Genomic DNA, 25941 nt, shown 5'->3' on the forward strand with positions numbered 1-25941 from the left:
ACTTGCATTGGAATTAAATTGGTTACGTGAATTCTGCTGGTTGCTTGTTCTTTCAGTGTCAACTGAATTTCAGAATGAGATTGCAGCCTTAAATGCACAGCCTTGTATATTTTTGGTAGTATTTTGTATATTCTTAACTTATATTGCCCTTCAAACTTTTGTATTTTTCCTTTCCTTGTCCCTGCCTCTGTTCTGTTATCTCTGCATTTTACCTCCTCCTGCTTCACTGAATATGTTTAGATGTACACAGGATTCTACCTTGTTTGAAGGCAGTGTTATGTTTTTAATTGCAGTATTCATAATTATTATAATAGCTAAAAATTTGCTTCCCCAAATGATCAATGTTGGAGAAACCCAGAAGTAACTAGTGGGTTCAATTTGAATTATTTATTTCTAGCTTAAAACTGTTCTATAGTTTAGTAAATTTTTAAAATGTATTTTGAAGTACCCATGTCATTGATGATTACTCTGATTCACATGGAAGCTAATGTAGCTTATAAATTGTACAGTCTCTAGAAAGATCTCTTATGTATTAAGAGTGGGAGCAGTAGTGACCCTTTACACTTAAAGTTGCTAACAGTTTGCACTTGTTTAAAACTTTCTGCAAATTTCACCGATCAGGCTGAAAAGGTTTGTACTTGGTCTTTGCCTAAAAACGTTTGTGGAGGGGAGTTTTTGTTTTCTGTTTTGTGAAAGTCAGAATACAAAGAAATTGTATAGACTGCTTTGAATAGTTCTATAGCTGACATAACTGGGGGTTGAAAGTTGAAGAAGATGATGGAAATAGCTGCCACCGAGGTGTGACTTTTCCCTGTTGCATAGAAAACTAGTTTTAATGTGACCAAGTTATAGGCTTTTGAAAATTGAGTACATAGCGTACCCAGCTGATTTAATAGACTTTCTACAGACTTGTAAAGTGCAAAGGAGGGCAAAAGTAAGATTCCTCCAAAATCTTGTCTTTAGTGAACCTTGTTATGAAGATATTTTGCTGAACTTGTAAGATTCAAAGGGATTGAGAGGAGATTCCTGCATTCTTTACAGGAGGGAGCCTTGTCCTGATGTATCTTGTAACTGCCTAATATTTGCAGGAGATTGGGAATCTGTCTACACTGCAGTAAAAGATCCACAACACTGCAGTTTGCCCTGGCCAGCTAACTCTGGCTTGGGCTGTTAGGTTAAAATTGCAATGTAGATGCTCGGGCTTAGGGTGGAGGCCAGGCTCTGGGACTCAATTCCCTTGCAGGATATCAAAGCCCAGGCTCCAGCCTGAGCCAGAACGTCTACAGTGCAGTTTTTAGCACCTCAACCTGAGCCCTTCAAATAACCTGAGTTCCGAGATTCAGTGCCACGCATTTTTTTTATTGCAGTATAGACATACCCTGGATGTCCTCCTGTTCTTGGGACAGGGAACTTCATGGGTGTCTAGCCAAGCAATTTCAGTTAATATAATTCAAATGTGGTGTTACTGCTATGTTTACTTCTTTTTTATAAGTCACTTATAAATTACTTACTAATTACTAAATTTCTGATTACTTGGAAAATTATAGGGATGAAATTTGATCTCCAGTTATGAAGTCACAATACAGATTTGCAACTAGATAGCAGAACAATCTTGCCATTTTAGTTTCGAAGATTTAATGAGACAGTTTCTATTTAAAATGCCTTTTTTTTTTTTTTTTTTTTTTACTTTTAAAAAGTAGATGTTGTGGAGTTTTGTCATTTAGGATTTGGTATTCATTTAGTGGGATTACTGTGAACAGCTTCTGAAGATGAAATATGTTAAATTTGAACTTTCCACAAAAAGATAAAGAGAAATAGCTAAATGTTTCCTGATTAGTGCTATTGCACTTTCTAAAGTTTCCCTTTATTTGACTTTTTTAGATTATATTGTACTACTAAGCCTCAAGTAGAATTTTAATCTTGTCCGGGGGGGAGGGGGCAGAGGGATTCTAACTATCTGTCTCATAATGCAGCTCTAATTAGACTTTAGCTACCAGTCTTCTTTTATGGAGCTTTCAGCCAGGAATTGAAGACTCGGGATGTAAAATCATAAAGTGATCTTAACACAGTAACAATTGTTTGTTTTCTTTTTGTTAAAGACCCGCCCTGGACCCAGTTGGAAGTTTGCTAGATGTAATATTAAAAATATTGCGTTGGTGAAGTCAAAAACAATGAAACCCACTCAAATTCTTTATCCTAGGAAGGCCCTGCAGATGAAAATGTACAGTTCCAATTACAGGTGGCACAGATCCCACATAGGCCGGACTTATTTAAGCCACATCATACAGTAGCATGTTATGCTACCCTAACCTTGCAAGGGCGCTTATACAGATTTCCTCTTGCTTTCCTGTTCGTTAAAGGGCTAGGAACTCTGATAAATTAAGTTGTGGAAAAACCTCTCATTTACCTCCTGACCGCACAGCACTAGGAATGATCTGTGAGCCAACATCTGTTAGCTTCTTTAGTAGCTTAATCATTGTGTAATTTATATTTCTGGTTTGTGGTCACGATGCAAAACAAACAAATTGGCAAGACTTTATTTAAGAGTAGGTCTGTCTACCTGCTGACAGCTATCCTACAATGAAAGGATAACCTGCGGAAACCTGTTGTTGTTAGACTTTCTCAGTAAGGCTTCATGTCCTTTATGTAAAACATTTCATATAGGCATCCTCTTAAGTCACTCTTGCTTTGTAGAAATTTTCAGCAACATTAAGGTTAATCTCCTGGAACTACCTGCACTGTCTGGCTGAGAATAAACATGATAAAAATGAGCATGATAAAGGGCTGATTAATGATTTACAATTTAGGGCTTCGTGACACTGATAAAATAATTACTTCATTCTCCTCTTCCTCCTCATAGCCTGTACATAGTTTTATGCTGAGGAACATTAAAAAATTGTATATTTTATTACTAGGACAGATCCAGTGGAGAATTGCAAAAGACACTAGAAGTTTCTGAATGGGAAGAATTATAGAAAAGTGAAAAATTAAAAAGTAATCTCTTGTCATTTTTAATTTGTTCATCTTTTAAATATAAAGGTAGCAGACTATAGCAGTCTGTTTTTAAAGCATTGAATAGGTGCTTGTTTTTACATTTTCTATACAAATCTAAATACTTTGATACATAGAGGTTTCAAGAATTATGCTGAAAAGAGCTTCTGTATGCAAACACCATAGGATAGGGTTGGATAGTATCAAATAAAATAGTGCGCTAAAATAAAAAGGATTTGATTAGTCAGTGACTATGTGAGGGCTTGGGAAGTGGCATTTCTGGTTAGTAGTTAAATGAATTAGAATGTGGTAAAGTTACAAGTAACTCTACATGTGATCAGCCTTTGTCTTTACTACTGTGCAGCATGTAATTTTTTGTACTTACTACTTTTTATAATTTTCCTGTCAATTTTGTTGCACTTCCAAAATACACAAGAATCTCCTAATGCAAATTAGAAAATTAAATAAGACAGAGGACTTGAGAAACGTCTTTAGCAACTTCTGCGTATGGAAATGAGGGTTCCGATATCCTTTATAGCATGTAGAATGGCTGTTTTTTACAGTTTAGATTTAAAAGTACAAATGTCACAACTTTGCACATGTGATTTAAATAAAAAATTTGAATGTACATCATATTGTATGTCAAGAAAATAAGTGTGTTCTCAGAAGTCCTACTTAAGAATAAAATTGGATAATTCTAGAGGATCTCAAGGCCCATAGCAGCTAGCTAAACACTGATTCCTTTAGCTCACTGGTCCCTAAACTTTTTACATCAGATGCCCCCCCCCACCCCACTCTTACCCCTGTCCACGACCCCTTCTTCCCTGGAAGTGAGCACAGGAGCAGGGACACAGCTCTGGAAAGAGAGCCCACAGTCAGGGGGTAAGGGAGCTGAGGTTGGGGGTGGGAGCAGAGCCTCAGCCTGGGGCTGGGGGTGGGAGTGGAGCCTTAGCTGGGGGCTGGGACTACAGCTGGGGGCAGGAGGAGAGCCTCATCTGGGGCCAGGAGTGGAGCAAAGTGATCCTCCCTCTCTGACCCCCTTGGGGGCTGATCTGGGCCCCAGCTCCACCTCCCTGAACTTCCTTAGGTGGGTGCATCCCACAGTTTGGGGACCTGTACTTCAGCTTGATCTGCTCCATTTCTGTTAATGTTCTTCCTGTGTCTGCTTTGACTCGCATCTGTTTAAAATGTAGAGTTTTTAAAGATGTATTTCTCATTGGATCCTATACAGATACACACTTTATTTAAGTAAAGAATGCTGTTTTAAACACAGACAAATGAAGAGTCTTAAGAAATACAGACTGTATGAATAAGCAAATAGATGCAAGATTTATGGTGGCCCAGTTATAAAAGTCTCAGATTGGTAGCTTGAGCATTCTATGTGTTTTCTACTACATTTTCCTCATCAGAACTCTGAAACAAAACACACAAACTATGATGAAAAGACAGCAGACATCAACTGAATTTACATTATTAATTTTGATACAGAAGTAGATGAAATATTCTCTTAATAGTCTTAAGTCTGGATTCTTGTTGAAATACATTATTCTGAAATAGGTTTTCAGGACCTGATTATAGTGGAAAGATTCCCATTGACTCAGTGGACATTGGATAGGGCCCTTAATTAATCCCCACTATTGGTTACTTTGAGCATTGAACGGCTATTTTCAGTACTTTTTGTCTTGCAATTTACAGATTTTAAGTACATTAAACTTTTATAAAGATAAGTTTTCTGTTTTTGGGGTTTTTTTTTTTTAAGAGTCTGCAAATTTTGTAACACTTTTTTTTGTTCCTTGGTTCTCACCATGCACTCAAGATTAACTATCCAGTAGAGTACTTATTGAAGTATGACATATGGGGACTATTTTTTGATATGCCATTGTGCATATCTTGTAATATAAACTTTATCTTTTTCCTGTTACATGAAATTAAATTCCTGCTTCTTAACATCTGGACTACACAAACTTTCCCTGATGTTTCATTTTTGAAAATGAAACATTTTATTTTTTCTTTTACTCGCATCACAGTCACTTACCAGATGCGGAACAAAAATTATATAAACATATGTATATAGACTTGTATAAAAACAAAATGCAGTTTAAATTTTGGTGTAATGTATACCACTCGTTTACATTACAGGCCTATCAAATGGTTTTGGAGATGGAAGTAAAGAGAGAGAGTTAGATGATGCTCCAGGAAGAAAAGTTGAACCTCGTCGCCGCTGTGCATCCGAATCTAGCATATCCTCCAGTAACAGCCTTTTATGTAATTCAAGGTAAAAATCTGACACTTTTTTGTTTTGCCCTTTTAAAATTAAGTTTTAAATAAAGAACTATAATCATGCACCAGCAGACTAAAAAGTATGCCCTAAACTAGAGCAACAACACATACATGTCTGGTTTTAAAAAATTTAATATTTAAATTCTCATTTTTAAGTTTCAAAATTAACACAGCATTGAGGTTCATATCTTTTGAAATCATTATTTCAGGCTTTCTGCAAAATCAGAACCCAGTACTGCCTCAGTTTACACAAAGTTCATGTTTTGTAGGTTATCACAACCATTAGGGCTAGAAACTCCCCCTCTCCCTCCATTAATGAAGGCATATATTCTGGAGCCCAATTTTGCAGCAGGGGTGAATTACATAGCAAATTCTATGGCCATAGAACAGGGGAGTAATTCATGCAGTGATATAGTTCTTAATTGCATTTCTTGAATGGTTGTCCCATATGAATCCACTCTCATTTCTCACCTTCCCTCCTTTTTTGGAATCTCTTGTTAAGGGTTGCTGAATAAGAGAAAATAAATGAAAGAGCAATTGGGCTGCACCCGCATTTGTGCACTTATGTCCTAGAGGAAGAGGGTAGGGTGGGTGAACGTGGGGCTTCACTTGAGTCTTGAAAGCTTGCTTGAAAGTTCCAGGTTTGTTCACCAATGGTGCGTATCTCCCGTGAATGTGACTTGATATGGCAGTCATCGGGAAGAACCAGAGTTGCTTTAATAAGTAACCATTTTTCTGCTGTGTACTCTTAAATTCACCATCAATGTTGGACTGCTTAAGAGGATAGCATTATCATATTCATGCCCCAAAATTTGATTTGCATAGCATAAGGAAAATTTCATATTGCATTCCTTGAAGATGAGTGATGTATTGTATTGTGAATGCAGTGCAAAATAATTTCTGGTCAAATTGCTTAAATCTTTAAAGTGAAAATACAGGAGTGTGCAAAATTTATCCATGGGAAAATATCTATAGTTCAATGATGTTTCTGAACATCACTTTTTGGGAGGGTGGAGGAGAAGGAATTCTTATTATCTAGTTAGATCTTTTGCTTATCAGTACAAGTTGAATCAATCAATTTGTACGTGTTGTCCAGCTATGCTGAAAGAAAAGACTTGATGTGGTTTTAATCAGGCTGCAACCTTATTATTAAATGTTGAGGACTACCTGGCAGATAAAAGTATACAGTGCAGGTAACTCCATGATCACTCAATATGTACCTAGGAGGCTTCTGCCAGCCCCCTTCCATCCAGGTCCTCCAGTCAATCCATTGCTGAGACCTTACCGCCCCCACTCTCGGAATGTGGGTTGAGGTGGGCTATAAGGAAGAGGGGTTGGCTCCTGCCATGCCAGTCATAGGAGCCCCAAACCCCCTCCTCCCTTTTTAACAAACACCTCCTTTTTAAGTCCTTTACCAACCCATTTATCTGGTCATTGTACTCAACAAGGAAGGGATTCCTGCACTGGACACCTGCCCCACACTTACATAATGAGTTGCGGCATCCGAATCTAACTCCTGTCCCTAGTCACCATAATAAAGTTCTTCCTGAACTGCTGTGAGGAAGGTGCAAAACCCCCTACTCCACCTAGGCCAAGCTGGTGGTAGGGAAAAATTCCTTCCCAGCCCCTCTAGAAAGGAGCGGCTAGTGTAATGTCCAAAGCAGGTCCTGACCAAACCTGGTATTTGCCACCTTCAAGAGATGGGAAGGTGGGTGCTGCTCCACCTGGTCTGTGGAAAAGGGTCTTCTCCCACTAGTCTTGCCCCTTTTCAACTCCCCAGCCTTTCCAATCCCTGGAGGATGAGTGCTCTTTTGCAGAAGCCTCTGAGCCACTCTCCCACCCTCTGCCCATAAAGTGCAATTTCCCTTCTGCCAGCAAGCTGGACAAAGGCCCTCCCCGCTTAAGGTGGGTGTGGTCATTCTGTGAAATGCAGTAGAATTTACTACTCACCGTCAGGTAACTGTAGTGACATATGAGTACTATATCTTAAATTCCAAACATTTTGATGGAAGGGAGTGTAGGGGTGCGAGCATACTAGTTTTCCAGTAACATTTAATATTTATACCTCTGCAGTTTTAGCTTGCCAAAGTGTGGTAAAGGCAAACCAGCACTTATACGAAGACACACCTTGGAAGACAGAAGTGAGTTGATATCATGTATTGAAAATGGAAACTACGCAAAAGCAGCAAGAATTGCAGCTGGTAACTATAATAATTGTATTCTTAAAGTACACTGTTAGGGAGCTTATTCCTTCACCCACTTACTTGCCTGGTCCTTCTCACATGAACAGAGAGCAACAATACCCGAAGTCCAAAGGTGCAAACAATTTGATGTTTATTGGGGTGAACTTCCAGCAAGCATGATACCAGTTTCCTTCCTTACTGTCGTCCTTCCCAGCTCTGACACCACAGAGCCTTACCTGTGTCCCTGTTCCCATTCCTGCCCTTCGCAAAACATGATTCCAATTTCCCCACCCTCATTCCATGTTCCCATTTTCCCCACCGACCCACTTCCTGATTGACTGACTGCAGACTGTGTAGTAAAACTTACTGCTTAGCTATACCTTAACCAATCATTTTACTGAAATTTAACTAACCAATCCTAACATACTTTATATCCCACCACCTTAATTAGTTTACACCCAGCAAAATTAATTATACAGCAGACAGAAACAATCACAGAACCAGACAGAGATTATACAAACAAACAATAGGGAAATGGGGACTACAGTGATAGAACAACAAAGAAATGAGGATTTCACATCCCAACTATTGAAAAGTGAGTTCTTGCCAGACAGGATGCTATCAAACTAAGTTTCTTTTACATCTTCTAGGCACTTCCCTTTCTCTGGAGGCGATAGGCATTATCAGAACAGAATTGTATCCTAACATCCCACTAGCTCCTTATTTCAATGTGACTAGTTTGGAATGTGAGGAGGTGACCGGTCGCTTCCCAGCTTATGGCTGTCTCTGCTGCTTAGCCAAAGATCTTAGCCTAAGCACAGGGCCTCAGACTGTCATAGTAAGAGAAGGACCTTACACCGGCAGACAGTGATTTTGATTCTTTCTTTTATACCTCTATAACTAGCTAAGTGATAAGAATACATCTAAATTCTTAGAGTATAGGCCTTTACAGACAGGCCTGAATATCTATATTCTAACATACACTATTATAAGTGCGTCTTTTGCCAAGCTGCTTAGGGCCAGATTTTGACATCTTTATTTGCATTATATAGTATCTCACTCAACAAGTAACCTGTTGATTTCACTGGCACTGTTCCTAAAGCTAGGGTGTAGTAATCTGACCCATAGAAACTGACTAATTTTGTTTTGGACTATTTAACTTTTAAATATGTTTTTTAAAAGAAATTAGTCTCTTTGAAGTAAATAAGGCTACTCAAGTAATGCAAGCACAGTTTGGTTCAAAATCTTATCTACAATTGTATTCCATCATCAGGCATATTAAATATTCAGTGCATAATTAAATATTTAATATTTGCATCTGTCTCTCTTTGATGTGCTTATTTTTATATAAACTTGTGTCATGGTCAAAACCAAATAAATAAGGAAGTGAAAAGATAATTGTAGCACAAGCTCTAAGTAATGTTCCATTACTTTAATTATTTGATTGGGGGGCTTAATGGCATTTGCTATACTTGATGGCGGAATGTTATTTCACATGTATTAGAGTTCTACAGATTTATATGTTCAACAGATTCATGCAGAAGAAAATAACTCAGTAGTCTGAGGAAATAGGTCTAGTGATGGCATAAACATCTAACAGGTATAATAAGTTGTGAAAAATGGATGGATAATTTTTTCTTCATCAGTTTCCTTATTTTTCATGTTATTACATGGCTTATCCTTTCCTTCCCATCTCTTCTTTCCTCAACCCCAGAGTTTCTCTACTTCAACAGCTACTGGCGGGCAGTTTTACATTTAGTTTTTTCATTTTTGAGTTGTTTTTCACTTGCTCTCCTCCCTTCACACCCAGCTCTTAGTTGAGTGTTGCTTGCTCCTCCTCCAGTCTCTGTTCTAATGTGTTGGTGAGCTGTGCTGAAATAATTCAGAGGCAAATGCCGTTTAATAGAGCCAGAGGAAATACTGAATTGGTATTTATTGCTGCATTTTCTCTGACATGAGGTGATTTCAGCATCCTTTACCAGTCAGTGTCTTTGATGCCTTATGGAAGCTAGATAGAGAGGGAGATGTAGTGAAATGTCCAGTTTCCATCCAATGAATTACAACAAAAGTTAACTCTTAGGCCATGGTTTGACTACCCACTGTATGCTACAGTTCAGTAGAAAAAAGTCATATTTTAACTTTCATTATGTAGGACCGAGGTTTTCAAAAGTGACCAGCGGTTTTGGCATGTTTCAATTTTTGGCCAGGTCTGTGGTGCCTTCCCAGTCCTGATTTTTCAGAGGATTTGTGCTCAGCTTTTTCTGAAAATGGGACACCTTTAAGGCATCTCAAGTCGGACATCCAGTGTCACTTGTGAAAATGCTGACCTAAATGCACAAAATAGAAATAATGGGTCCCACAGAAACCTTAATGGAGGCAAAGTGCATTCGTTGTGGGTTTTTTTTTTTTTTAAATAGCTTATGTTGTTTTAACAGCTTCAGAACTGCCTAAAGTATGTAGTACGTGGAGTAAAATGAACCTCAAGTGTTACCTCAAAACCCCCAGTTCAGTATTTTGAAATGCTGAAATTCTAGTCTTTTTACATTGATCTATATGTGTAACTGTAATAAAAAGTGGTGTATTTCAGTGTATGCATATAACACACGCACAGATGATGGAAATAGATTATGGACCCAATTAAAGTACATTCTGATTCTAGAGATTTTACCAAGTCTAGTAGTATCCCTCACCTTGAGTAAAGGGAATACCTTTGAAACCTTTACTCTTTCTAAAATCAAAATAAACTTTAAGTGTACCGTCTGCTTGAATGTAGAATACCAGTGCATTCCATTTATAAAAGTCACTGATGTAAGAATCAACTGCATATAGTGATCAAAACCACTGGGGAAAAATCATTCCTATACTCCACTTGTAAGAATAAATGGCTTGTAAGAATCAAATCATCTGAAATGGATGCGATTCTTATAAAAGGAGTGCACTCTGTCTGTGTGTGTGTGTGTGTGTGTGTGTGTGTGTGTGTGTGTGTGTGTGTATATTAAAAAAATGTGTGTCTGTGTGTGTGTGTGTGTGTATATATATATATATATATTATGGAGGGCTCTTATCATGGGTATGTAGTTAAGGCTGTGTTGAGTTTTGCAAATTTATTTATATATTACGCACAATCTATTCTAGGAGAACATTATTAAGGTTGCCAAGTAAAGTTAGGAAATGCCAGAATTAAGACTGCTTGTGCAACCTTAATTTGACCCCTTGTGTCTGCCTCTTTAATAACACGTTCACTTACTATTTTTTGACAGAACTCCAGCCTCATTCAATGGACAGGACAGATAGCACTCAATAAATGAGCAGCTGTTCAATATTTTATATTTTCCTCATTATTCAGTGTGTGGCCTCATGCCTTATTCACTGCAGCATATTCAAACCCTTCTCTGAAGACAGAATTTCTCATTTCCTCAAGGGCTTTTCTATGTCACTCATCACAGTACTATGAGTTCTTCACAAACATTGAATAAATGTATTTTCAGACCTCTCTGAGGTGAGAGCATTGTGTCATGCACATTTTATAGATTAAGGGCACAGAAAGATTAAGGGCAAGTATCCACTAATTTTGGGTACCCAATTTGAGATGACTAGAAAACAGATTTTTCATAGTACTTAGCATTATTTCGCACTTTATATGCTGAAAGCACTGCTCTTACTTCAGTTGCAGCTAAGAGTGCTCATTATTTCTGCAAATCAGGCCCCAGGGTACCAAGTTAGGCACCCAGAAAATGAAAAGTTGGGTTGAAGTGACTTGCGCAGCATAACATAGGAACTCTGTAGCGGAGGCAAGGATGGAATCCCATTCTCTAGGGAAGCTTTCGACTGTCTTAACCATCCTTTCTCTTCTTTGCAGTCCTCTGCCTCATTCACTATACACCTTTCCATCTGCAGAAAGAGGGAGACTTGGCACTCATCTGCATAGAGTGTGTCAAGTTGTAGTCCCTCTTCCAGCTCCTGTAGAACCTCTTACTGAGGTTCTGGCTGCACTTCTCCCTGCACCTCCTGATCCTGGGACACCTGTCCATGGCCCCACAAAGTTGCAGGACCTCCTTATCAGACTCCTCCTGTTGCTGGCCAAGACATATATACATCATACCAGGAAGAGGAAGTTGGACATTGGAATATTCTATTTCCTTTACCTTGTTCTGTCACTCCTCAAAGCAGAGTTCCTCTGGGTGCTGTCCACTGACTCCTCATATGCCTTTGAGGAGCAGTGGGTGCTGTCAGGGGTGTTCTGCCCAGTATTCCCTTCCAGTTACCTGATTTTTTGCCCTGTGACTTTCACTCCCATCCCTGTTTTTTCATTTGTTGTCCCCAGTATTCAGTTGTAGCCCAGGTTCACTGCCCCCTCTCCCCTCCTGGCTAAGATAAAGGGTCTTTAGCTGTTGGCAGGCTTAGGCCTATTGTTTTCCTGGAACCACAGAAGATGCACTACTTAACTTCTGCAACAAATGACAGCAGTCCTACATACAACAGCCTCCTTTGCTACACAAACCTGATTCATACTCGGAGCAGATCCATCCTGTGCACTGAATAAGGCAGAATAATGTGGAAAAAAAATTGTTTGTGATCATGTTAATTAAAGCCTATACCATGCATGCACACAAAAGGACTGAATTCAAGTTGCATAGGCAACTTAATTCTTGGATTTCCAAGCATTTGCCTGACTTTGCAGTCTTAATAATGTTCTCTTAATATTGTTTTGTGTGTGTGTATCCTAGGTTTTTAAAAAGCAAACTGAGAAATTCCATTATGTGGCATCATATTGATATCATTGTTCATCAGCAGGACTGGAATCTTAAGCTCCATCATCCATACATACCCCTAGTCTTCCTCCCCAGGTTTCTCATCCAGTCTCAGTCTTCCCCACTTGGCTCCTTGTCCTTGCCTTCCAACACCCACACTCAAGCTCCTAGTCCCAGTCCCGCCCCATCCATTCCTCCCAATTCAGCTTTTTGGCCCCTCTGCATTCGAATCATTCAGCTTCCTCCATGCTGCCTGGGTGCCACAGGAAGTCACTGAGAGCACGGGAGAGTCAGGTCTCCACTAAGAACTGAGAGAGGTTCAAGCATGCTTAGTGAGTTCTGACTCTAAGGAGATTTTAGCTGCTTAAATTAAAGTCCCTACTGAGCATGTGCAAACTGTGGGTTTTTTCCCCAGAGGCTTGTAACTTGGCTAAATGTGGGTGGATTTTAACTGGGATGGCAAAAGGCACATCCCTGACACCAAGGCTGCCTCCTGTCAAATTTCGATTCCTTGCTCCACAGTAATAGAGCTTTTCAAAGAAAAGGTCACCAAGAATATTTTAACATTAGAAAAACTGTGTTTTTCCCTAGCCTTTGTCTCAGAAATGACTAAACCATTTTAACTGAAACTTTCAAAAAAAAAAAAAATTCAGCCTGAGGAAGATATGCGGCATGTAGAATTTCAGCCTAGTCACTTAAAACACAGCGGCAGTCCAAAAAAAAAAAAACAAAACCCAACAATGTTAAGAACCATTAGGAAAGGGATAGATCATGAGACAGAAAATATAATAATACCTCTATATAAATCCATGGTATGCCCACACGTTGAATATTTCATGCGGATCTGGTCGTCCCATCTCAAAAAAGTTGTTTTGGAATTGGGAAAGGTACAGAGAAGGGCAACAAAAACGATTAGGGGTATGGAGAGACTAAAAAGAGTGAGACTTTTCAAGTTGGAAAACAGACGAGTAAGGAGGCTTATAATAGTGGTCTATTAAAATCTTGACTGTTATGGAGAAGTGATTAAGGAAATGCCATTTACTCCTTCAAATAACACAAGAACTAGGGGTCACCCACTGAAATTAATATGCAGCAGATGTAAAACAGAAGGAAGTACTACTTCTTACAACACAATCAACTGTGGAACTCTTTGCCAGGGAATGTTGTAAAGGCCCAAACTATTAACAGGGTTCAAAAAGGAAATAGATAAATTCATGGAGGATAGGTCCATCAATGGCTATTAGCCAGGATGGTTAGGGATCCAACACCGTGTGAGTGTCCCTAGCCTCTTTGCCAGAAGCTGGGAGTGGATGGCGGGATGGGATCACTTGATGATTACCTGTTCTGTTCATTCCCACTGAATCACCTGGCATTGGCCACTGTCGGAAGACAGGATACTGGGCTAGATGGACAATTGACCCAGTATGGCTGTTCTTAAGTTTGGCAACGTTATAATGAACTGAAAATAGGGTCTAATAATGGGACGTGTCGAGCAACCTTAATAATCGGTGGTGCCACCAGCTCCACCTAGAACATGCAAATGGTTTGTGAATATGTAGTATGTTATATTTTAAAATTAACCTCCAAATTCATTATTAATGAGTTGGTTTAAACTTTACAAAACTTGAATTCCTCATTTAGGACTGTGCAGATACCAAGTTTGAAGTTATAAATCAAAGCTGGTATCTATCTCAACCATAGCTGTAGGATTCAGACTCGCTTTTTTTTCAGTTCACAGGAGTATTTTTATTTAAATCTTTTGACAGCAGATTTCAGATTTTCTAGCAGTGTAAGGTGCCATGACTATTAGTACAACGGGAATAAATGCAGTTCCTCTTCTAGTCTGGGATAATCAGCGTTTTTTCTCGTGGTAAGAGAAAATTACTGACTGTGTATTTTTGTATAGCATCCCAATCACCAAAGTAGGTAAGTGCTTATAAAGGAAGCATTATCCATGATTCACTGTTGGTCACATATCTTGAGAATTCTCTCTGAGGGAGACTTGCCACATTCCACATGCATGCAATAAGAGCATATACACCTTCTTAGCTTTAAATCATTTCCTTTTCTTTTATGTTGATTTTGCAGCTGAGAGAAATGTAAGTTTCTTTACTGTTTTCCTTGTGTTAGCTTATTCTAAATAAAGATCCTGTACTGTTCTTCACATAAGTTTAAATACATCTAGCTCCTGTATCTGTAGTATTTTGGATCTTAATGAAGCTCAAGATGGAATTAAGAGACCAGAGCAATAGAGAATTTACCTAAACCAGTTTATCTGTCAATCATGCTGGAAATGATTGTTGACAATTTTGTTAGATTTGAGATCTTGCCAAAATTTTTCACTTGGAATTAGCACAGCTCTTTCCATAATATTCTTGAATATCTTCTTTCCTTAACCAAGCTCTTAAAAGGGTAGTTTGATATCATCAGAACCCTAAGATGTATTTCTATCCTTATTGTTCTCGTCACTTACGTATTGAAGAATATTGTATGGTTTTGATAAAGAAAGCGTTAGATTGTATAAAATTTTCTTAATACTTTTTCTCTGTCTCAAAAAAATCTACAAAAGTTACATGTGAAGAAAATAAATGAGAAGATTTTTTTTCTTTTCCCCGGAGGCTGAACGGTTTAGTATTAAAAAGTAGAATTGTGCCATCAAGAATAAATCAGTATAATGCAATCCTGTTGATCAAAGGCCTGAATCAAAGCCCTTTGAAGTCAATGGTGAGACTCCCATTGACTTCAGTGGGCTTTGGATCAGGCTTTTAAAACTGCTGGGAAAACTGTCTTAGGTTCTGCTTTTTTTGCTTACATTGATACTGTAATAAATCATATTTCACAGTTGTGCTCTTTGCGCTTTAAAACTTCTGACATCTTGGCCATGATGTGGTGATGAGTAGATGACAGGGAGATTTTTATCAGTAGAGCTAGTGTTTACAAATTTGAGTGCCAAAAGTTAGTTCCAAAAAATCAGGCCACTTGTTTGGGTAAGTACTGAGTGTCCACAGCTCTGAAAATGAAATATAATAGATTTAGATGTCCAAGTTTGAAAATTTTGTTCAAGAAAACTATTACAACTTTTCTGTGCTAAAAGTATATATTATTCTCTGACTTTCTACAGCATCTCCTGGGTACTTCTAGTACTCAGAAAATAAACCACATTCCTTAGGAATTTTACAACAACCTTCTTGATCTGTACTGGGTGGGAAACATGTTCTTGTTGTGGTTTTCACTAGAAGCATTACCCATTTCAAATACGAAGAATGTATTTTTCCTTCACATGTAAAAAAATTCTTCTATTCAGTATGGCCCTATTACCTGAAAATTGAAAATGACTGTAATTTCTCATAGTTATTTTTGGTGCTCTTGCCAGAGTTTCATCTGCTACAACCATCAGGGTCTCAACCATCCCTGGAGCTCTGAGCCTCTTAATTTCCTTCTAGTACTCTGAGCCCCATCCTACTTTCCCACATAAGAGATATGTGGGTCTCTTGCTCCCCATTCTCTGTTCCCACCCTCATCCCTGTAGATCTTTGTGGGCCACATCTTCTCTCTGGTCTGTGACTGCCTTGTGTCCTGCAGTCAGTTTGTGTTTTCCTTCCGTCCAGTGGAGGTTACCAGGGAGAAGAAGGGGAACTGAGAGAACAGATGGAAGTAGCTTTATTCAGCCTCAGATGCTTATTGTGCTGCCTGCTGTGGAGAAATAAGCACTGCAGCAACTTTATATTGTCCTGTAGCATGTTCCGGGCTTTGGTGATAGAGAAAGGAGTTTTGACAGCTGCCCCAGGGAAAGGCAAGACAAAAGGGATCAATGGAGGATGAAAAGAGCTGAGGAGAAGAACAGCAGAGAGGATCTACTCCTGAGTTTGCTCTCTTGCAAATCAAAAGGCTGGTATGCCATGTAAATGGCAGAACAGTGGTCATAAATTATCAAATCCCAACCATGCTTCTCATTGTTCCAACAGGGGTTGATTTATACCTGAGATTTGAAGATCCAAAGTTGTAAATCACAATAGCCACTAACTTGCTGGGCAACATTGGGCAAGTAATTATGGCCAAGATTTTGAGAAGTACCTAGTGATTTTGGGTGCCCAATTTAAGATAAGCTAAAGACGTCTGATTATCAGAACATGCTGAGCACCCTCCTTCTGAAAACATGGCCCTTTAAGACAGTGAGGCACCTATAATCTAGTCACCTTTGAAAATCTTGGCCTTTATCCTTCTGCATTTTAGTTAATCCATCTTTAACATACTAGCATACCTCACAGAAATGTTGTGGGTCTTAAGATTTTAGGGTACTTTGATATCCTGAGATGAAAGATGCTGTGTGGGTGCAGAGTATTAGCAGCAATAATTATGGTGAGATAGGGGCTGATAAAATGGCCCATAGTGAAGAGTTGCAGGGGATAACCCAAGCTCTGAATCTTTACACTACTAATATTTAATTATGATTTTTCTTAGAAGTTGGACATAGCAGTATGTGGATTTCAACTGATGCTGCAACATCTGTTCTTGAGCCTCTAAAAGTAGTGTGGGCCAAATGCAGTGGATATCCCTCCTATCCAGCACTGGTGAGTCTACAGCCATACCACCAGTATTACACTGAAACTTTTTCACTATTTCCAAATGGACCCATAAAATCTAATGCAGAGTTGAGCAAAAGTGAATGTTCACTTTACCTTACGTATAATATTTTCCATAAAACTTCAGGACACAGAGTTCATACAATGGCAGATAATGACACCGTGGGCTAATAGTGAGCCACCATAAATGCATCCGATAGGATTCAGAATACCTGTTTTGTAAGCAAAATAGACCAACCAGCGTGTTTTGTACAAGAGAATATTGCATTGTTTATAAGAAGGCAAATTAGAATAAACATCAGGCTGACGTTTTATTAGCACAGGAACTGTATGCTATCGCCTGCTGCAAAACAAGTGTAAGAAAAGTCTATTTCTGTCGCTCCTTTGGTTTATACAAAAAAACACCCCCAGGATCTGCCAGAACTGGTATATGCTCAATTGAAACATGCGAAATTATGGAGCAGATAGGGGAAACTTTTCAGTCACGTTCACATTGCTTTGAGAATAACAATTAATTCCATTAAATTAACAACTTTAGACAGATAATACACAGAGAAAATACTATTTCTTGCAGTGAGTAGCCAGCCTCTGGCATTCAGTATTATGAGAAATTGTAGGGTAGATAATCTTATGGCTGTTAATAGTAGGCGCATGCTAGAAAATGGTAACTAACTCCTGATTCCTTATGTTTGCTGAGCATCTCCAGGGACCAGGAAGGAATTTCTCCCTCAACCTCCATGTTCAGCATTGCAGAATTAACTAGATCCATATTGTGTGGTTTTTGCCTTCCTCCAAAGCATCAACCGTTGATCATTACATAAAGGCAGAGTACTAGACTTGAAGACAGATAGATAGGCTGATCAGGCATCATAAACCAATAGCCAAGGTTTTCAAATGCAACTACTGATTTTTGAGTCAACTTTGTGTCAGTTTTAGGGTGCCCAACCTGAGACATCTTTAAAGTGGCCTGATTTTCAGAAATTGTCAAATCACCCACATTCTGAAAATCAGGCCTCCTTTTAGGTGTCTCAGTTGGACACCAAAGCTTGATGCATCATATATCACTAATTGCGTTTAAAAATATTGGCCTGTGTTTCTAAACTTATTTGTGAATTTGTCAATTGTATTTGTGTTCTGAATTTGTGATCTCTAAGGGCTTTTCTACCTGCAGCATTGCACCAGTTAAGATATTTTAAACTAGTTTAATTTAAAAGAGGTTTAAAATGCATTGTGGACACTCTCTCTTATTTTGCTTTAAACCAGGTTTATTTCAGTTTAACTTAAAACTGTTTCGGAACAGATTTAAGCTAAACCAAAATAAGATTGTTTAATTAAATCAGTACAAATTTGTGTTGACAAGGCTTAAGTTTATACACATTGGCTGTTTGATTTGTATAGTATTTTCCCATTAAATACATTCATAATAAAAAAAAAAACCTTTAACTATTAGTGAACACAGATTTAAAAGAATTAGGAACTGTTCTTTTTTTTTTTTTTTTTTTTTCCCATTTTGTAGATTATTGACCCTAAGATGCCTCGTGTTGCCGGTCATCACAATGGTGTTACAATACCAGTTCCACCTCTAGATGTATTGAAAATTGGAGAACAAATGCAGACCAAATCTGATGAGAGGCTTTTCTTAGTTTTGTTTTTTGACAATAAAAGAAGTTGGTATGTATAGTTATTTAATCAAATGTAAGAAACATATAGTTTAATGCACTGATTTATAATCCAAAGCAATACGCCATATTTTAGTTTTAAAAGAAATTTGAAACATCATTCTCTCCACATATATAAACTGTAATGTGTATTTAACATTTCTGAATATGATGTTGGAACCAGACATCTGCCAATTTGGAGGAACAATATGATTATAAACTAGATATTATCATTCTTTAGTACAGGTTTGATATCAGAACAATCATTGTTTTGATATTGGCATATTAAAATTCTCCCTTTGATTGCAAAACCTGTTTTAAAGGATGATAGTCTCCATTTCTGTTTATATCTGTCTCTTCATCTGAAATATCTGACTTCTTATTTGAGTGAAGGTCCCTACTCTATTGCACTGAGGGTTACGTGCATGCACCCAGAGCTTTTCAAAGTAGTATTGCTTGGTGGTCCAGTCATTGTATTTTGTATTTTGTCATTGTATTGTCCTTGTATTTCCTCATAGTTTTGCCCGAGGCAATAAAGGGCAGGGTGGACTGGCCACGTCTCTAGTTCCTTCTCACTGCCGCATAGTCCAAATTGGAGCTTCCGCTGACCTGTCGTTCTTAGTGACATATTTTCAATTTTTTTTTTTTTTTTACAAAAAATGTTCTTATTTTTGTTCATAGTTAAGATTTTATTATGTTTTGTTGTACTTTGGTAATTTCCATCAGTTTTTATAATTGAGGACTTGGGATGCTTTTTCCTGCCAAACAATCCCAGCCCCTATGTCTGGGTACTGGATTATGCCAAAAACACCAGGATTCCAAGTCTGTGCTTCCTGCCCGTGCTCCTTTTCCATCGGCAATGAACACCAATGCTGTTTGTACTGTTTGGGGGAAGCCCACAATGCCTCCAGATAAAGTATCTGCCTCTCTTTCCCTGCCCATACATGGGAAGACCAAGCTTTTCTCCTCAAGAAGCACCTCATGGAGGTAGCCATGGTCTCCAAGTTGGATCCTGGCTGGGAAATCCCCCTTGTACATCGGCAGAGCCCTGCCCTGACCGTGGAGCCTCCTTCCAGATACTCTGGTACCGGTGTTCCGGACCCCGTGATTCGTCGGTCCTGAGAAAGGTGTCTTTACTGGTTCCAATCCCATCAGTAGACCATCTTCCATTGACTCCAAGGAGAAGCGGAAGTGCTCCTGACCCTCACAAACTGTTCTCTCTGGAAGGAGCGAGGTCTACGCATGTCTGCGCACTCACCTGTGCGGTGGGCTCCATCTCCTGCATTACATCTACCTCTTGATGGCCATGCCTCTCTAACGCATTCTGTTCCAGGGGCTCCATCAGCACCACCATTCATGCAAAAGTCCAACTCATCTGAATCCAAGAACCCGGATGTTCTGCACAGTCCACCACCTCCAGAGAAACATGACTACCAGAGGGTTCCAACAGCTCCATGACTGTTTCCTCCTTTGCCTTACCTAAGAAGCTGATATCTGGCTCTTTGAGCACAAGTACAAAAACAGCAGTATGAACTGGATTGGTGATATTGGAGCTCATGGCCCCAGTATTTGCCTTCAGAGCAGTCTCTCTCAGCTTGGGAGAACTCCCGTTTCACTGACCCATCCTTCATTCAGTAGACATTTGGAAATGAGGTTAGAGAATGCTCCAATCAGCCCGGCTCTGATGGTACCAGCAGATCCAGAGAGATTCCCTTCAGTATCATCGACATCTTCCTGCCCCTCAGATGACTATCATCATTTTCAAGAACTCCTTTGTAGAATAGAATGCTCTCGAGATCCCATTGGAAGAGGTGCGGGACAGTCAGCAACAGCTACTAGACATTTTGCATGCATCGGCACCAGAACAATGATGCCATTCTTCAACTGTCATGCACCGGGTGGCATACCCCTGCCATGTGTGCACTGACTCAACAGAAGATATTACGTCCCCCCAAAGGTTCAGAAATTTTATTTTCACACCCTCTACCTAACTCCTGGGTAATACAGGCTGCGTTGGAGCAGACAAAACAGCAACACCACTAGGCGATGCTCTGCTTGCATCCCTTCCCCCCGCGACTTCCTCCACGAACTGTGTTCTGTCCTCACCAGTTCTGGTTCCCCCTTCTCCACATGTTGATACAACCTTCACTTCTGCTCCAGATATTTCCGGTAACTGCTGACACAACACTATGGCAGACTTAGGCATTCAGATCTATGGATGTTACACCTGATAGCATGGTTTTTGGATGGGCATCTCCATTAGCACGATAATGCGAATTAGCAGTGCCAAACGTCCTTTCCAGTAGCTGAAAGGACTCCATGAGGCAATCTTGTCAGGCCAAATGGACATGGCCTTTCTCACTAAAATCTCCTTGTGGATGTTTAGCCACAATCTCAAACTCAACATGGCTAAAACAGAGTTCTTAATCTTTCCTCCTCAGCCCTCCCTTATTACCTCCTTTCTAGATCACTATGGACAATGCCACCATCCTGACTCTCACTCAGGCCCCTAACCTGGGCATCATCTTTGATTCTAGGCCCTCTAGGCCCTTACACATGTTTGTGTCTAAATCTTGCAGCTTCTTTCTGCATAACATATCTAAGATATGGCTTTTCCTGTCCACCCTCTCAGCTAAAACTCTTATCCAAGCTGTCATCATCTTGCATATTGACTAATGTAACATCCTTTTATCTGGCCTTGGCAAGTGCAGTTTTGTCCCACTGATAACCATTCAGAAAGTTTCTGCAAACATAATTTTCCTAGCTTTTTTGCTTTGACCATGTCACTCTCTTTTTGCATTCCTCCACTGACTCCCCACTCTTTATCACATCAGATGTATGCTACTTGTCTTCACTTTCATAGCCTGTCCCCGCTCTTTCTCTATCAAGATGTTGACCCTTACTGTTGTTTGGTCCATGATGCCAGCCTCCATTGCCCACTTGTTAAAATTTCGAACAAGCACCTTCATGCTTTTTCCCATGCTTTACCTCACATTTGGGAAGAGCTCCTCTTGAACATCTGCAAAATTCACTCATTGTTCTCCTTCAGAGCCTTTCTTAGAACTCTCATTTTCTGTGATGTCCACAATAATCTTGACTAGACTGCTGGTGTACTGAGACCACTGTCTGTCATGCTGACCAATATAGTCTTGCTGTTACTTTGTACTCCACCATCTGTGTCTTTTGTCTTGTATTTAGATTGTAAATTCTTTGGGGTAGGACCATCTCTTTGCTCTGTTTGTGCAGCACTTAGCACAGTTGTGTCCTGGTCTATGATTAGGGCTGCTAGGCACCACAGCAGTACTAAGAAATGAATAATAATTTGGTGACAAAGTTTCTCCCTTAAAGACTGTCATTAAAATTTTGATTCGTATTCAGTTTTAAAAGGGCCCCCCATCTTACAAGTTTGAACAATTTAACTCATCAGAAGCATAGCTTCTGCCATCTCTTAATATAAGAAATGCAGATATTGAAATATTTTATTTCAAAAGAATTTCATCTTTACCTAGTGAGAATATCTTCCCAGTATCTAAAGCCTAAGAAAACTGAATTGACTAAAATGAGCATCTTTTTAAAGATGAACTAAATTAATTAATGCATTTATTTATTTATTTTATGTAAACAGATCTCCTTGTATTTGTAAAACTGTAGTTCAGAGTTCTTTATTTTTGCAGCTGTTAATGCTATAACTAGTAGAGCTGGGTGAACAATTGATTTTCTCGGTTCACTGGCAGTTTTGAAAAATAAAATAAAAAATGCAGTTGTGGTTTAACAAAAAAAAATTGGCAAATCAGAAAAATCTGTTTTGGATGAATGAAACATCTTGTTTGATCAGAAATCTTTTGTTTCCTTGTGTGTGTTTAAATGGCTAGATTGACAAAATGAGATGATGGTGCCTTCCTAAGATTTAGCCCACCAGTTAGGGCACTGACGTGGGATGGAAGTTTGAGTCTATAGGGGTTCAGTTCTCCCCTCTGCCTGACAGGGTGAAGAGATCTGAACTTGGGTCTTCACACTGCAAGAGAGTGCCCTAGCCACTAGGCTGTGTGATATTCTGATGGTGGGTCTGTCAGTCTATTCTTTTGACACTGTTCCACTTTGTATAAATAATGGTTATTGGGCCAGAGAGAGAGAGAGTTAGAATGACTCTGTAGCCTGGGCTACTCACTAGGGAGGCGGGAGACCGAAGTTCAAATCCCTGCTCCAATGAGTAATTGCTTTTAGTAATAGCAGTGGTACAGCTTGAACAGGAGAGACTGAGACACCCATATCAGAATACCGCATCACCCAGTGGCTAGGTTGCTTGCCTGTATGGTGGGATTTCCAAGTCCAAATCCCTTTTCCCTATCAGGCAGAGAGGGGAGTAGAACCTTGGTCTCCCACATCCCAGATCAGTGCCTATAAGGGAGGCACTATTACCTCTATTCCCTTCTAGTCTGTTTGTGAAAGGTGCCTTAGACCCCACACAAAAAATGTGCTCAAAACCATTTGGAAAGCTTGTGAATAGCATGGATTTAAAAAAAAAAAAACAACACCTGTCTCTAGTCACTACTACCTAATGGAGAAGAGTGAGCTGCACGTTCTCTATCCTATGCACCGAATTGGTGGTATTAAAATATTGTAGGGTAATATGGTGGATGCTGAATTGGTGGTATTCAAATATTGTAGGGTAATATGGATGAATGCTGGACTGAGCAGAAGTTCATTGACTCCTTATTGGAGACCAAAACTAACACACGTTAGAGTGTGGCGTAACCAAATTTTTGCAAAAAAACTTTGTGCAATGATGGAAATTGAAGAATTAATAGTTTTTAAGAAAATTCTAGAGGTAAAAGCAGCTGAATCTAGTAGTGACTGAAAACAGTCCATTACTATCTAATCTAAGCCTGAGTTGTTTTAATACCTAAATATGATGTTGCATCAGACTGACTCCTATTAAAGTCAGTATTTGCCATTAATTACAATCGTATGGTACCTGTTGGATTTGTAAGTCTTGTTTATTCAAGAGGCTGATGCTACTTGTGTCTTAAACCCCACATTAAAAACAGGTGTCCTATCTTTGGTAAGAATTTTGCTACTGGATTTTTTTTTAAAGTGATGATAAATTGTTTTGACACACTACATGAGAAGCATTACGTAAGAGCTAGTTTAGTCCTATGTAAGGACAATCCTGTTGATCTATGCTTTATTTAACCTAAGATTTATTTGATCCTATTTATAGGCAATGGCTTCCAAAATCCAAAATGGTTCCCCTGGGGATTGATGAGACCATAGACAAGTTAAAAATGATGGAAGGTCGAAACTCAAGCATTCGTAAAGCTGTGAGAATTGCTTTTGATCGTGCTATGACTCATCTAAGTAAAGTCCATGGAGAACCAGTCAGCGACTTCAGTGATATTGACTAACAAGGTGCTACCAAGGCAAGAAACACACCACACATAGACTTGAACTTTATTAATAAACCTCATTGTCTAAAAGAATGTATTGATGATACAACTCCTTAATCATTGATTCAGTGGCTGAGTTCTGCAAATTTCAAACACTTGAGCAGTTTCTCTAAATCACCATTGCCATATAGATTAATGATTTTATCATCGGGTTGTAGTTTGGAGGATTTTCCACTAAACCTGTTAAAATGTCTTGTTCATACTGTTCATAAATTGTACATATATGTATATTCAACACTTAACTTATTCTGATTTTAGAGGTAGCTCTTTAATTCCCTTTTTTAATTTCGTTGGGGAGAGAGTAGGTTTTCATTTCCATGTTTTTTACATATAAAAAAAAAAGTAAAGAACATAAGCACCATCTTCCAGCTTAAGGTGCTTAGTGAATCTTAAAGCCTAATATCAAAATAACATCAAAGATATGTTTGCATAAATCATATATTATACAATATGGTGCTGCTTGTATCATTTTCCCTTTATCTGTAGCTTTTGAAAGACTTGTGAATGTTTAATTTTGTGTAAATCATTGCTCTTTGCACAAAGTACCACATATTTAAGATTGATGTAAATTTACAATTACAAATGTGTATTTTAAGGAAGAAAATTACATTATTTTGGAGGGTACTTTGTGAGAAAGGCATCAAGAGTAAAATTATGCTATGTACATCACTTGCAAATCACCAAAAACGCTCCATTATTGCCCCAAATAACTTTTTTTTAGAGATTTTTTTTTCCCATTTTTTCTTTGTTATAAACAAACTTGGCTTAAAGCCAGTGAGCACATTATTTTTTTTCAAAACCATCCCATCTATCTCCCATAGATTTTATTTTTTTCAGATATGTGCCTCCCTGTTTTATTTATTGTAGAAAATGTATTAATTTGCTTTATAATGAAAAATAAATTTGACAAAGTATATTGATATGCATTTTTATACAGGCACGTGAGAAGACAACTTGCTTTGGGAGAAAAAAGTCTTGGAAATTGTATAAAATGACTTGATGGCTTGTGTGTAATTTGATTTTTTGTAACCTGTATGCCTTTGTTTCCAATGAGGGGATTTATGTAACTTTTAATTTAGAACACTTCGGTAGCAATAGAAACTTTGGATACATTTTTGTATGGTACATGTGATGTATATAGAATTAGTACTTTATTTTTATTTTTAAGAAGTAAAGCATTATGTATGGGTGAGGGAAAAGAAAGAAGGGTGGGTTTCCAGAACTGCATTTTTTTATATTAAAAAAATAAAGTCAAGATATTGATTGTTGTAGCTACTTTATTCCTACATTCACTGAAATACTGAATTTGTAACAATGAAAATGGCAAGGTATGTTTGCAATGTGATTTATAATGACTCCATTATTTATAAATGCACTGTGTTGAACTCTCTTTTGCAGTGATATCTTAAATACTGTACCAAGTTACATAATATGCAACACCAAATAATGCATATGAATGCACAAAGTATTTATGCCCAGCTTTTTTTTATAATGGATTAGCAAATACAGCAAAACCAATACTTTTAAAATCTTTTTTTTAATTCATTGAATAGCATTCTGCATTGTTAAATCTGCTTGAATCTTTATTTTAAAGGGACAGTCAATTACTTTTTAAATACTTTTTGATGTTTTTATTCTCTATGGTTTGTAATACCCCCTTAGAAACTTGAAATAAAATTTTTCTGAACTGATAATTTTGTCCTGAATTTGGCCCCTGTGGAATCTTGGTTTAGTGTCCATTCTCCCAGAGGTAAATTGGATTGTTAAGGAACTGCTACCATGTCATTAACTTAATCTCTTTCTGGCTGTTTCATAAAGAGGGAAAGTGTCATCTTGTGCGGGGGCCATTACTGTCTATTCCAACTAGCCTCCTCTAAAGAGACTGGTTTTGAGGCTGCATTATCCAAGACCAGTCTTCTATGCTGAACTCCAGTACTTTCAAGTATTCTCTGGTTAAAAAGCAGTTTGGGCTTTGAAAAATTGGTCATGCGTTTGACTGCCTTCCCTAGTCATGGCAGAAAACATGGATGGGCATGCATCCAATTAGG

The 25941-nt window shown here is 38.5% G+C and overlaps 1 protein-coding gene across 10 annotated transcripts in view; it reads left to right on the forward strand.

Moving 5' to 3' along the window:
* The window catches only part of BRD1 (bromodomain containing 1), a 106652-nt gene extending 81068 nt beyond the window's left edge, over positions 1–25584 (forward strand). For 8 of the 10 annotated variants that reach the window (XM_038419201.2, XM_038419208.2, XM_043496206.1 and 5 more), the window contains 5 exons: positions 5131–5266; positions 7345–7472; positions 16667–16776; positions 18305–18459; positions 23668–25584. In XM_038419201.2, the coding sequence (XP_038275129.1) occupies positions 5131–5266; positions 7345–7472; positions 16667–16776; positions 18305–18459; positions 23668–23851 (713 nt within the window). In that variant the 3' untranslated portion in view covers positions 23852–25584. Of the gene's footprint in view, positions 1–5130; positions 5267–7344; positions 7473–16666; positions 16777–18304; positions 18460–23667 lie in introns of those variants that run through there. The other 2 variants (XM_043496194.1, XM_043496201.1) reach the window with 2 other exon arrangements.
* The last annotated feature ends 357 nt before the right edge of the window (positions 25585–25941 follow it).

Source organism: Dermochelys coriacea, chromosome 1 (genome assembly GCF_009764565.3).
Source record: "Dermochelys coriacea isolate rDerCor1 chromosome 1, rDerCor1.pri.v4, whole genome shotgun sequence".
Lineage (NCBI taxonomy): Eukaryota > Metazoa > Chordata > Testudines > Dermochelyidae > Dermochelys > Dermochelys coriacea.